General features: G+C 36.9%; 1 protein-coding gene across 1 annotated transcript in view; it reads right to left on the reverse strand.

Moving 5' to 3' along the window:
- Window positions 1-15,082, reverse strand: part of LOC150087777 (ATP-binding cassette sub-family A member 2-like) — a 487,681-nt gene that overhangs the window by 343,061 nt on the left and 129,538 nt on the right. The window contains exon 6 of the mRNA XM_090369199.1: window positions 10,346-10,642. Within this exon, the coding sequence (XP_090225325.1) occupies window positions 10,346-10,642 (297 nt within the window). The remainder of the gene's footprint in view (window positions 1-10,345; window positions 10,643-15,082) is intronic.

Consider the following 15,082-nt stretch of genomic DNA (forward strand, 5'->3'; position numbering starts at 1 on the left):
CACAGTCAGATTTATAGAACAATGTGGACATTGTGGTGGATCATCTTCTGTGAGTAAATGGAGGTGGGCCAGATGGGTATGGCCTATTCTTGCTCTTGAAAGGACTACTTCTTGTAGTCTTGATGTACGGACACTGGAGTGCCAAATTTTCGGATCCTGTTTAAATTGAAAAAGTTTATTATTAGTCTGCGAGTGCCAGAGTGCTGTCCATTCTGACAGGCATGCAGTCTGAATGGTTAGGGCACAGTCTGATGGCGGAACAGAGATATTGGTTAAATCTAAGGTAGTTGGATTTTTAGCGGCTTTATCAGCCAGTTCATTGCCCAAAATACCAGAATGAATCCAACAGAAGGTGACCAGTTGATGGTGTTTTTCAATTTGTAACAATAAGCTTCTGATTTCATCTAGAACAGGGTGAACTTTATCTGAAGAATAAGATAGTGCCGAGGGAATCAGCATAAATAACAGATTTTAAAGAACAGTCAGAACACAGATTTTCTAAGACTAGTTTGAGTGCATATAATTCAGCTGAGAAGATACTGAATTCAGATGGAAGGGTTGCTGAAATAATGATATCTGAAAACACTGCTGCTGCTCCAATGTTTGCATTAGATTTAGAGCCATCTGTATAAATTGGGCTTGTTAGTTTGTTATTTGGTTTTTAGGAGCATTAGCAACTAAGGCCATATTGCTCCAGGGATATGCGGTGGTCATTCCCTGACCTTTCCGTATCCTCTGTATTTTGTGGTCACGGGCGTATAAATTGGGGAAAAAATCAATATATCTTTGAATGTGACCTGCATGAAGTTGTCTGACATTTGATGCTTTTAAAATATTCTTTCCCCATTGACAGAGGTAAGTGTCACAGGTTAAAGGAGGAAGAGCCCATGGTGGTTGGGAGTAAGTTGCTATCTGTTGTACGGAATGGATGGAGACATTCCAAGCCTGTGACAGTTCAAGAAGGCAAAGACCAGCTGGTTTTACTATGCTAGGTTTATTTCTGTAGAGATTTTCTAAAGGTGGGTTGAAAAGGTATGACTGAATGGAATGTGAGGCACAACTTTGTATCTTAACAACATACTTTAGTAACAGTGTTTTCCTACATACCAAGTGCAAGTGAAATGCGATCAGGCCAGCGTAATGCACTCATTCTGGCAGAATCATAGATGGGAGCTCCATAATCAAGGTGGGATCTAATTAATGCCCTGTATAGCCAAAGCAGAGAGATACAATCTGTGCCCCATGTTTGGGTGGATAAAGCTCTGAGTATGTTTAACTTTTTTAGACAAGGTGTATATACATTTTTAATATGGTCTGTAAAATTTAACTTGTTGTCAAGGATTAATCCTAGAAATCTGATGTTATTAGTGACTGGGATGGATACATTAGAAATCTGAAGTTCAGGATCCGGATGAAGTTTGTGTTGCATACAAAAATGGATAGCAACTGTTTTCTGCTGCAAGAGTCGATAGCCATTGAGGCTGGCCCACTGTTGTATTTTACTAAGTGATATCTGAAGCTGCCGTTCAATAGATTTCATATTTTGAGAATGGCAGGAGATGGAAAGGTCATCTGCATAAAGGTAAGTCTCAACTGTATTTGGAAGCTGGTGATGGAATCTATTCTAAGAGCAAACAAAGTGGCACTCAGTACTGATCCCTGTGGAACTCCTTCTTCCTGCATGAATGTTGTGGAGAGGGCATGTTGGTATTGAACTCGAAACAATCTAGTATGTAGGAAGTTCTGAAAAAATATAGGAAGGTTGCCCCGCAGACCAAGAGAGTAAAGATCACTAAGCATGTCATGCCGCCAGGTGGTGTCAAAAGCCTTCTCTATATATCTATTGAAATCATTACAAGATGTCCCCGTTTAACAAAGGCATTTTGAATGCCGAATTCTGCCTTGACCATAAGATCTAAGTATGACCTATTTTAACAAAAGCCATATTGACTATGGCTCATTAGATATTCTGACTCAATGATCCAGACTTCTGTGGACAATTTTTTCTATGATTTTGCTCAGGCAGCTTGAGAGAGATATCAGTCTATAGCTATGAGGGTTAGTTTGATCTTTCCCAGGCTTTAGAGGAATGCCAAAACAGTAGAGTGATGCCAAGAAGCTGGAAAAACATTTTCTAAAAATATACAATTATAAAAAACCAGGAGCAAGTGCAAAGCTTTGTCATCAAGATGTTGTAGCATGACATAATAAATCCCATCTGGCCCAGCAGCACCATTGTGGGCTGTTCTACTGGCATGCAAAAGTTCAGAGTACTGCAGAGGTTTGTTATATGGAAGAAGGCGGGCAGTTTGAAAGTTAATGGCATGCTTTTCTCTAGTGTTTTTAATTCGTTGGAATGATGTAGAATAGGCTGATACTGCTGAGATTTCCGCAAAAGTATTTCCCAAAGCATTAGCAATATCTAAGGAACTGGATAGGTCTTGTCCTTTCCAGGAGAGGATTGAAGAAGGTATGGTAGAAAACTTACCAGATAACTGTCTAATTTTTTTCCATATAATTTTTGGATCAGTGTTTCTGTTAAAGGTCAATGCAAAACAAATCCAGGATTCTTCTTGGCTAGCCTTTGTATAAAACATGGTTTTTCCCTCAGCTTCTTATAATTAATGAGGTTTGTTGTAGTTGGACATTGCCGAAATAAATTCCAGGCTTTAATTTTTGCTTTCTTTGCTTTTGTGCATTCCTCATTCCATCAGTAATTATAATGCTTGCAACAAGGGGGATTTGATAATGGTATTATGTCCTTGGCACTTTTAGATGTGACATGATGTAATCTGCTACCTTATCAATATTCTGGAGCTGGATTTTTTCCTCATCAAGAGAGAGAGATTGATGATCGAAATTTTGCCCAGTTTGCACGAACAAATTTCCATTTCCTGCAGAGTTTATTTGAAGGAGTCTTTGATATTAAAAAATTGCATATGATTGGAAAGTGGTCACTGCCCATAGGATCATTTACAATGTACCACTCTAGGGTCAGGACCAGTACTGGAGAAAAAATTGAGAGATCTATTGCTGAGGTGTGTCCAGTTAGGAGCTGTATGTGAGTGTGTGCACCAGTATTGAGTATGGTGGGGTTTTGTGACTCTAGAAAGCTTTCAATGAGTCGACCACATCTGTCTAGTTTAGGATTGCCCCATAAGGGGTGGTGCCCGTTAAAATCCCCTAATATACAGAGATGTGGCGGTATCTGTATGAAGAGATCTTCAAGATCTTTTAAACAGTAAGTATGGTTTGGTGGTAGATAAATTGAGACAAGTGTTATTGAAATACAGAGAGTTATATGAACAGCAACAGTTTTTATTTCAGTTTGAAGTGGAATATGTTTAGTTGGGATATTTGAATTTATCAGGATTGCTACACCACCATGGGCAGCATTTGCTGTATTACGATTTCTTCGATAAAGGCAATAGTTCTTTATCGAAGGACAAATTTGCGAGGTTAGGTAAGTTTCCTGAAGACAAAGGGCAACGGGAGAATATCAGTTAATTAGATCATGGATATCATCTGTGTTGCAACGAAAGCCTCTGCAGTTCCATTGTAAAATAAAAGGCATTATTTGTGTTTAATTGATGGAGCTGTATCTGACTGCTTTTTGAAGGTTACTGGCTTATGACATTCAAATTTTGGTTTATCTTTTTTGGATAAAACTGGCCAACCAGTGGCCATTTCTTCTTCTGCATAGATTTCTAGAAGGGGTTCTTCCTGTATGGATGTGCTATCTGTGTCCATGTATGTGTCCTTAATATTTTTCACTACATTCGCATTTGAACTATGAGATATGGAATCTCTCACTGGAGTAGGAGATGCCGCTGGTATTGTCAGAGGAGTATTATTTGCCTGGTCAGAGAACTTGGGTCGTTGCTTGTGTATACTTGGCTGTTGTTCAGAAAGAACATTTCCAGAAATTTATTTGTTAGTGGGAACTGTTACATCAGTTTAAGTGGAGACTGATACTTTTTTTTACAGCATTGGCATAGGTCATATTTTTGGTTATAACAGGTGCAACTAGTTTTCTCGCTTCTTGGTAACTGACTTTGTTCTCAACCTTGTATTTTACTATTTTTTTTCTCGGTTTTCCACTTTTCACATATTTTAGAATATGCAGGATGGTCACCTTTGCAATTTGGGCAAGTCATTTTTGTAGCTATACTTTGTATGTGATCTGAAGACCCACAATTGGGGCAGACAGGAACTCCTCTGCATACAGTTTGTGTGTGGCCATACTTTTGGCATTTATAACATCTTAAAGGGTTTGGAATGTAAGGGGAGATGTGGCAAACTAAATAACCTGCTTTTACAGAGGAGGGTAAGTTGAGTGTACTGAAGGTGAGAATAATATTTCTGGTAGGTGTAAGTTGATTATCTTTTTTAATCACTATTCGTCTTGCTTCAATTACTTCAATTGTCCATGCAGCTCTTGGATTATTTCTTCCTTGGTGACATTAAATAGGTCCCAACAGGATATCACACCCTTAGATGAATTTAGGGTTGCGTGAGAAGATATTTTAACTGGAATGCCAGCAAAGCTTGTAAGTTGTAACAGCTTCTCAGAATGTCTGTGGTTCGTGGTTTCTACTAGTAAAGCTCCTGATTGCAGTCTCTTCACTGTCTTGGGAGATCCTGCAATACCCTCCAGATATTTTTGTATGACAAAGGGAGACAATTTACTCATGGGCTGACTACTAAGTGAGAAGATTAAGAACGATGGGCAAGGTTGCTCCATCCGATCAGTCTTTTGTCTCTTTGGATTATCGTTCTCAATATCCTGATAGTCTGTTTGCCTTTTTTTTTTTTTTTGGTAGTTGTTGGCGCATAGGCTTCTGTGGCCATAATGCACCTCCTAAGGTTTTTGTAGTACTTTGATCCAAGCCCGAGGCGGGAATCAAACCCGCGACCTTTGGGTTGCCAGGCAGGCACTTTACCCACCCGGCTAGCCCGGTCGCCCTGTTTGCTCCTTTTAGCCCTTGGCAAGAGGACTTATCTGCCAAGGTTTCCAGCCCCGCCACTAGGAGGGCAAGCAGTTAAGGTGTTAGTTGATTAGTGACCTAGAAATATGGATAAAGAAAGAAAGGTGGGTTTCCTTTCTGTGTTCTAACTTGTGGCTTTTCAAGTATAGAATGGTTTTAAAAATAAGACTTTAGAGAAATGTAAGAACTTAAAAATAACTTTAATCGCTTTTGAAGAGCACTTTATGAATCTCACAAATATCGCTTGTCCTCGAAATATGCTTGGCACCCAGGGCCGGAGGGGGGGATTATTGTGCAGTCAGATATTAAGTTCTCTGAGCAATGCAGAGAGGCTGCCAGGACACTCATGGGATTTTTACAATGATACACAGGAATTTTGCTAGCAGGGATTAGGAGCTGATTATCCCATTGTACAATTGTAAGACCACATCTTGAGCACTCATACAGATAAATAAATAAATAAATCTTTATTGTGAAGTAGAGTTACAGCACAATATCCCATCACGGCGACGAGTGCCAGGGGTTCATATATAGCAGTTAGGGAAAAGATAAGTACGGCATACAAATACAAAAGGCTACAAAATACAGCGAACACATACAAAAGGCTACAAAATACAGCGAACACATACAAAAGGCTACAAAATACCGATCACAAATGCAAAAGAAATACAAATACAGCATAAAAACACAGAGCTAGACACAAATACAGAAATAAATAGTTGGCAATATATCAGGGTTCAAGGGCTTTGATAAAGTTGTGTCTGTCCTTCCTGTTACTTATTATGCTGTTGATGTCATCATCCACATGGTTGAGGGCAGCGAGCATCTGCTTGGGAAGAAATCTCTCAGTGAGTACAAGCCTGTTGTGGTGAGCCACGAGTGCTGGTACTGACCTTAGGCTTGGCTGTGGAATCCTCCAAGAGCAAGCGTTCCAAATATTTGGAGATGATATCTGGCCTGTGATGAGTTTGGCTGTGAAGACCAGCCTCTTTTCCACGATCAGGAACTTCATCCTTGGGATGTCGAGTGCTTGCCATTATGGTGGTTGTGGTAGCGGGAGGTAGCTGAAGCTTGTTATTGGCCCATTTCAGTAACCAGTATTCAGCGGTGTACACCCGCTTGAGGTTTATATGTGCAGCGGAGGCCCATATTTCTGCACCATAGAGAATGGTGGGGGGGTAGACGATGGAGTTATGAACTTTTTAACAGTGACAGGATGTCGAACTTGTAGCAGCTGCTGCATTGAGATCCACCGTAGACAAGAAAATTTGTCAACCAGATTTTGTCAATCTGGTTGACAAAGGACATCTTTTGGTCAAACAGAACGCCAAGGTCTGTGTGCGAGGATACGTTCTGGAGGTCTCAATTTAGGAAGAATGTATATCTGCTGGAAAGGGTGCAGAGAATGGCAACAAGATTGGTGAAGGAAGAAAGAGGGTAGTCTTATAGTCTTACCACAAAAGGCTTCAGTTCTGCAAATTGCAGCATCTGGAAAACCAGGCACCTAAGAAGTGATCTGATTGATGTGTTAACATTAGTAGAGGCATATGATGCAAGACAACAAGCTTATGCAGCATCAGTGCCAAAAAAAAAAAAAAAACCTTCCCATTTCATTCCAAATTCTTGTCGAACTCAGTCTTAAATTTATTTAAGCTATCAACATCTACTTCCACAACAACAACAACAACAACAACAAATGGTGTTTAAGGCTTTGAATGGATTGAGCAAGCTCAATGCTGACAGCACTCTTCCTCTTACTCAGATTAGATTCAGGAAGGGAGCATAAATTCAAATTAAGGAAGGATGGTTGGAGGATAGACGTGTGTAAGTTTTCCTGCAGCCAGCAGGTGTTTGATTGTTGGAATAAATTTCCATCTGTTGTTGTGGAGGTGGGTAATTTGAAAAAATTCAAGAAAGAACTAGACAAAGTACTGGAGAGAATGGACAAGTAATGTGGGAAGCATTTTTTTTTTTTTTTTTTTTTTTTTTTGGCTGATGCTTTATAAGCTTGCTTTTTACTAATAAAAACCACTTTGAAAATGTTACCTGCCATCACTGCAGACAAGTTGTACATTACTGTTGCTAAATATCCTTACAAATTTCAGTGAAGCCTCAAAAATCTAATGCTGTCTTAAAATAAATTTTATATTAAAAAAAAAACAAAAACACAATGATCTAGATGTTGTTCCAAAGTCCCAAACTTCATTTAATGCTGTTATTTTGTAACTCAGAGCACTAGCCAAATACACTGATTTAGCTACTTACAGCAAACAATATTCAGTCAGTGTTGCACAACTCTGAAATGTAAACAATGTTTACATTTCACAGTTTTGCAAATCACTTACTTAAAAAAATGCAAATAAAACTACAGTCCATTCCGGTTATTTGGAACACATCGGTACTAGTGCATTTTGGCCCGATTAAGTGGCTGCCCCAATTATGCGAAGTTTCATGTAAATAGTTAAAAATACAGCTTTACGATTGATTTTCTGTATGATCAAATCATGTTAGGATGGACTCAACATAGTAAAGTGCTGTTCATTATTGATATGTAGTAAGCGCCGATCATTGTGATCACGTTTGTGAATTGAATTTTAATTCTATTAAACAGAGATTCCAATTAGCGAAAATAGGAGGAATATTATCCACAGGCTATAAAAGTAAAGATATATTAAGTACAAATTTACACTTTATTACCTTACCAATTAAAAAATTAAATGATATGTGAAAATTGGAAGAATATTTTCCATAGGTTAGCAAAATAAAAATAAATTTATACTTACATGCACAGCTTAATTAATAAGTACTGTAATATGTACATACTAACTATTTGATATTTCTGTTCACTAACATTTGTGGGTGGGAGTTAAAATTTAAAACAGTAAACAAGATAAGCAATCAATAACAAAGAACACGACACAACCGAAATCCACAGAATGTCGGTATTATCACAAATTCAATAAGATCGAGTTTACTCTCCATTTATAGATTGCACTAACAGAAAAGCTCACTAAACCGGAAACTGCTAATTGTTTTATGGTTGAGACCTCCAGAAATATGACCAGATAATGTGGTATGGTCGTAGACAATCGTAGGGTAATCTCGAATGCAGCTGTCTCCTGCCCCAATTAAACGGCATGTTATCCCAATTAAGCGAAGTAAACCCTGGTTAATTTCTCGATTGGGTTCTGTTCTTTAAGATTTGTCCCAAATAAATGGCTGCTACAATTAATCGGTGGCCCAAATAACCAGAATCCACTGTATCACTATTGAACAAAACACTAAATTACTAAGGTAACAATTAAACAGTACTTTTGTAGCCATAATATATATATAATTTGAAGCAAAAAATAGTAATAATTATTATTTAATATTATAAATAAAAAATAAGTAACCTTAAAAATAAAAAAGTTTTACAGTAAAACATATAAAGAAAAGAAGTTTTATGCAGAGTGATTAGCTGACACTACAAATATTCAGTTTCGCAACTGAGATGGCTTGTTGTATTACCTGGGTACCTGGTAAATGATGTTATTATAGTACTATTAGATATATAATATCGGTGTAAATACACCATAGTTAACCCATAGATTTGAGCTACGATTGTAGCGTAGAAGGCATCGTTTTAATTGTATCTCATAATGTGGTTGCCTTCACAACAAGATAGCTACTATTGAATTACTTCAAATAAATAATGCTTCTCTAGTAGAGAAGACTACTGTTATTTATTTTCAGCGTACCACCAACACCCAGACGATCGTTTCGAAGCTTTTTGGCTTCGTCATCAGTGGGCGGGTAGGTAATACAACAAGCCATCTCAGTTGCGAAGTTATATCCACATTATGAGAGATGCCAGAAGGGTGTGGTGGTGATGTATTTGGAAAATTAAATGCACTAGGCATAATCCTTATGGGTTTTGATAATTAACTATATAATATCGGTGTAAATACACCATAGTTAACCCATAGATTTGAGCTACGATTGTAGCATAGAAGGCATCGTTTTAATTGTATCTCATAATGTGGTTGCCTTCAACTATGGTGTATTTACACCGATATTATATAGTTAATTATCAAAACCCATAAGGATTATGCCTAGTTCATTTAATTTTCCAAATACATTACCACCACACCCTTCTGGCATCTCTCATAATGTGGATATAACTTCGCAACTGAGATGGCTTGTTGTATTACCTGGGTACCTGCCCACCCACTGATGACGAAGCCAAAAAGCTTCGAAACGATCGTCTGGGTGGTGGTACGCTGAAAATAAATAACAGTAGTCTTCTCTACTAGAGAAGCGTTATTTATTTGAAGTAATTCAATAGTAGCTATCTTGTTGTGAAGGCAACCACATTATGAGATGCAATTAAAACGATGCCTTCTACGCTACAATCGTAGCTCAAATCTATGGGTTAACTATGGTGTATTTACACCGATATTATATAGTTAATTATCAAAACCCATAAGGATTATGCCTAGTGCATTTAATTTTCCAAGTACTATTAGAGTACTATTTAAATGGTTTCAGCAATAGTTAATGTCATTAAAAATGAAAATCATGGGGTTACATGCATAATCCATACAAATTAGAGTTACGGGATTTATATCATTAAGAGTGTAAATCAGTGTATTTGGTTGGTTCTGTTTGAAGTATGCATTAATATTTGCTTGAGCAGTATATATTATTCCATTATGCTGCAAGTTGTCATTTCCTATGTCTATCATGACATAGGAAATGACAACTTGTCTTTTCCTATGTCTATCATTTCCTACATCTATTCGATATTGCCCATAGGTTAAAGTAAAGAAACTCATCATATTTTCCTAACAAACTTTCCAAATATAATGGGATGGTTAAATTACACCTTACAGAAGGCTTATAATTACAATGTTCCTATTGAATTGTTCATCAATAACTACTCCTTTCCTGACTGACACATGTAAACTTTTAGATGACCTATCAAAATAATTCTGTGTACTGTGTGAATTGCAGTTTGCACAACTAAGGTATGATTATTCAATTTATGGAAATATATTTCTCATAGTGCTGAGAAATACACCAACCCCAGTTCTCTGTTGCCAAAACCACTCAAAACAATATCACATCAATGTAATTTATCCATATTTGATGCAGCATAAATGCTGCATCAAATATGGATAAATTACATTGCATAACTTTTCTAGTTGATGATCTGTGCAGTGTACAGTATTAGGTTTAAAAATTCTAGAGCCCATGAAAGTATGGGCCAGGTACCAATTTAACTGGATTTATGATGTTTTTCTTTGTAAAAAAAATTAAATACTACCAATATTACTAAATTAAGAATTTTAATTCTAAACAGATAAAACACTAACCTTAACTGCTTCAGCAATTTCATCTGGTTCATAATTAGTTGAATTTTCTAACTCTGAATCAAATATATTTGTTGCTATGGTCCATAAAAGGCTATTATCTTCATTACTTCTGAGATATTGAAGTAATGATTCCAAATGTTTAAAAGAGAACTCATTTAGTGAATCATCATCAGCAAGATATGAAAATACAGCATTTGGACCACTTGACAGACTATTATCAACAAAATCGACATCACGTTTTTCGATAAGTGTTGTTTTTGCAGGGGAATCAGGAACTCCAAAAATGAAACTGTACAGCTATAAAATAAAACAACACAAACATGAAATCTAAAAGGTTAGCAGAAATATGTTAGTTACCAAATTACAATACTTGAATCAGCAATTTTCACTTATAATTTTAGATCAGAAGTGCACTGAAGGAAATGGGGTTTCCAATAAATGACTACAACTAAATTTCATAACTTGTCTTTAGACTTGGAATTGTAATCCTTACTGATATACAATAATTTGCAAATCAACCTGGTGAAAAACAATTTGTTGTATGATAATTCAGTGCAGATAATGTGGAGGGTACAACAATTTAATAACATTCCTTTATTTGCAAATATGATTAGTTACATAAAACACACACACATCTTTATTTGCAAATATGATTAGTTACATAACACACACTCCTTTATTTGCAAATATGATTAGTTACATAACACACACTCCTTTATTTGCAAATATGATTAGTTACATAAAACACACACACACACATATCTTTATTTGCAAATATGATTAGTTACATAAAACACACACACACATCTTTATTTGCAAATATGATTAGTTACATAAAACACACACACATCTTTATTTGCAAATATGATTAGTTACATAAAACACACACACATCTTTATTTACAAATATGATTAGTTACATAACATGCATGCACACACGCACGCACACACACGCACACACACACACGTGCACGCACGCACGCACGCACACACACACACACACCTTTCACAGCTAAGACTAAAGGAGAGTTACAAGTCTAGCTAAAATTTGTTACCCACATTGCAATTTGTGAATTTACACTCCAATATATTTACCTTAAGCACAGAAAAGTAAGCCAAAGTCATTAATGAACCTATCCACATTAACTAAGGACTTAGTTGAATTTGGTGCTACAAACTGAAAATGCTAGGCCAAAAATGCAAACTTTAATGTAAGTGATAAATTTAGTGAATACAGTGTGATCCTTGATATATTTGAAGAGTGTGCTATCTACCATCATTTTTCAGTGTGCATTCTACTTTTTTTCTTTTTCTTAATGGTAATCCTATAACACTAGTATAGACAGATTAAAGATTGGGGAACAAGAAGATTGTTCAAACTTTACTTTCGCTTCTGTCTGTTGTAATTTGAGGAAATGCATATGAAGGAAAGTTGTTCCAGGGACTAGAAGTAGAGAAAATAAATGAAAAATAGGAAAATTTAGTCTAGTGAATTTGGAACTGAATCAATGGATGCTGGATGGTTAATGCACATGATCTGATGTTCCACATCATATTTCTTTTACTGAGTTGTTAAAGGTTACCTAATATGACAAATGCCTGAGAAACCTAAAGATCCTGGTTTAACAGAGAGGCATAGAGATACTGTTTGTTTTTTTTTATTCATTTTGGGAGTATGCTATACTAGTAGCATGGATTGGCTCTATCCACAAGCATTTTCATTCTTCGAACCCTCACCCAATCCATGCTATTAGAATAGTACCAGCTTGAAGTTTTCCACAGAAATATATACGTCCTGATTCTTTTCTTTTTGTCATTCTTTTCTTTCTGTGCATGTCATCCAAGATTCCTTCAGGTTTCCCAACTGTCAAACTATCTATTTTATCAAAAAGCTACAGACATATATACATATAAGCAAACAGTAAATTTCTTGATTTCAATTTACTTTCTAGCTTCCCAATCCTCAACTCCTATACACTACTGAACCTGCATAGTTCTAAAACCATTCCAATAAATAAAATAAAGCAACATTATTTATTTTCTTTAATTCTATTCTCTATATGAATTGTCACTCATTTATCAAATTGTTGTAGCTCCCAAATTGTTTTGCATTGAATCATTATACCCAAATTGTTGTGCACTGAATTGTCATATATACCAAACTGTCTGCACTGTACTGTCATGCTACAAAAGGAAATAATCCTAACCTAAATCATTATTTATATCATAACTGTCAAAAATTCTTCATTCAGTTTACTATCCCCTTTATAGCCTTATAAAGTACCTAAGTTACCAAGCTCTGTAGCCCACATGCTCAAAGTCTTTCCCATATGGAAGCCTTTCTGCTAATCTCACTAGGTCCATTGCCCATCTCTGAATTTTTTTCAAAGAAATTCAATGTCTCTTTTTTTAGGTACAGTCTCCTCCTTGGACACAATATCCCAAATGAGACCTCTCAATTGCCTGGCCTCTATCTCTATAGACAAATATTTGAAAAATCACAGAGAGAACACCACGGACCCTCCTTGCTGCCTATCTACAGTTGGCAAAGAGGACTCATAGAAACATTTATGTCTGCCTATATCATAACCATTAAAACCCTTTCCTTCTCCTGTGTTTTTAATTCACAAGTGTATAAGTTATTTTCATGTTGCTCTTTCTCGAGTGTAAGACCTCTGTAACATTAAACACAGCTACCACTTTTCTGACCAACCATCCTTTAGGCCTGATGGAGCACTGCTCTCCCAATCTTCATACAATTTGCAAATTACATCCCTTCATTAATATTACTTAAAAAAATCAGCATCAACAGTGGCCCAGCATTGATCCTCAAGGGATCTCCCTTTTACAGTTAGTCCAAACTGAACAGTAACCATCAATTACAACCTATACATTCTGTTCTGCAGGCACCTTATGATCTATCTTAGAATATTACCAGTAATTCCAATATGTTCTAGATTAAACAGTAACTTTTCATGCAAGACTGAGTCAACTGCTTTGCTAATATCCAAATAAACAATATCAAAATTATTTTTACCTCTAACTCATGAATAACTGTGTCAAAATAGCTAACCAGGTTAATTAAACATAATTCTCCCTTAACAAAACCATGTTGTGTACCCATCAGAATTCCATTTCTAACTAAATGTCTATCTGTAGCCCACATGCCTCTATCACTGCCTCCATATTTTTCCATACAAGTCAGACCAAGTGGGCTTTAGTTACTCATTCCACTCTTAGAACTGACTTTATGCACTGGCAATATTTTGACACTTCTCCAATCGAAAGGAATACTCTAAGTCGAATGATGCTCATGTAATTAATATTAATGTTTCAATTATGATTACTCTTGCCACCTCCCTCAAACTTCCTGGGTACTTTTAGTTGAAGGAATTGATGATCCCCCCTTCCAGTTATGACAAATTGTAGATCAGAACAAGAAGAGAAATTTCAACAAATTGGAAGACTACTCTATTTCCATTAGCAAAGGCATATGATGAAAGAAAGCAAGCATATAGAGCATCAGCGAAAAAAAAATTTTTCCATTTCACTCATCCATTCACTCCAAACATTTGTCCAGTTCTTCCCTGAATTTATTTAAGCTATCAACTTCCACAACGACCGAAGTTTGTAGCTAAAGGCAATTTTCCGCATATCTATTCTACAACCGTCTTTCCTCAATATGAGTTTATGCCCCCTCAGGTTCATAATCAGAGCAAGAAAAAGAATCACATCAGCACTGGGCCTGCTCAAACCATTCAAAGCCTTATACATCTCAATCATATCACCTTGCAGGTGCTGGCGAAGGTAAAGAAAGCCTGCACGAGAAGCACACAAACGTTCGATGAAATTCACCGGTAAAAATACTTTGCCTTAAAGGCATTTGTATTGTTGCTTGCTTGCTCAGTAAACATACAGTGGTTGTTATCGGTCAGGAGTAGAAATTGAATCCCATGGGAGACTGAAACCCTCCCGAAGTGGAGGGGATAACCTGACCTATTTCTTTAGAATCACTGGTGGACTAGTGGATAAACTGTTTATTAAGGGAAAAAAAAGGCAAAGGAAGCCCACACAAGAAGCACGGCAAACTTCGAAAAAGTTTACCGGTGAAACTACGTTACGAACATTTTTTACGACGGTCAGGTTACCCCCCCACTTCGGGAGGGTTTCAAGCTCCCATGGGATTCAACTTCTACTACAGACCGATAACGCCCACCGTCTGTTTACCGAGTGAGCAACAATACAAATGCCGTTACAGCAAAGTACTTTTACCGGTAAATTTCATTGAACTTTTGCATGCTTCTCGTGCAGGCATTCTTTACCTTAGCCCAGGTGCCTAGTCTACAGACATTGCAATTTGCAGAACTTAAGCCTTTCTTTTAACACATTATATTTTAGCTTAAATTGTTGCAGAAGTAAACAAGCTAAGTTTAACATTAGTTTAACATTCCCTCAGGTATGCCAAGCTGTGCTTGCTACCTGGTAGTCTGAAATGTTGATGGAACTGTTATCTGGGTGACTACAGACAAGTCAACCTAATTTCAGTGATGTCCAGTCTGGCTGTAATAGCCAAATCCTCTGCTTGCATCTTCACGATGGTGGGACTGTTAGTAACCCTGAGTGTAACCCCAATGAGTAGAGCACATAGCATACTGGAGGTGTCCACCCAAATGTGAACCAACTTAAGCAAGGATCGAGTCAAGGTGTGGCTCCCACATCATACAGAGGAATGGTGCCC

Source organism: Mastigoproctus giganteus, chromosome 3 (genome assembly GCF_048544385.1).
Source record: "Mastigoproctus giganteus isolate SK-2022 chromosome 3, ASM4854438v1, whole genome shotgun sequence".
NCBI classification, from domain to species: Eukaryota; Metazoa; Arthropoda; class Arachnida; order Uropygi; family Thelyphonidae; genus Mastigoproctus; species Mastigoproctus giganteus.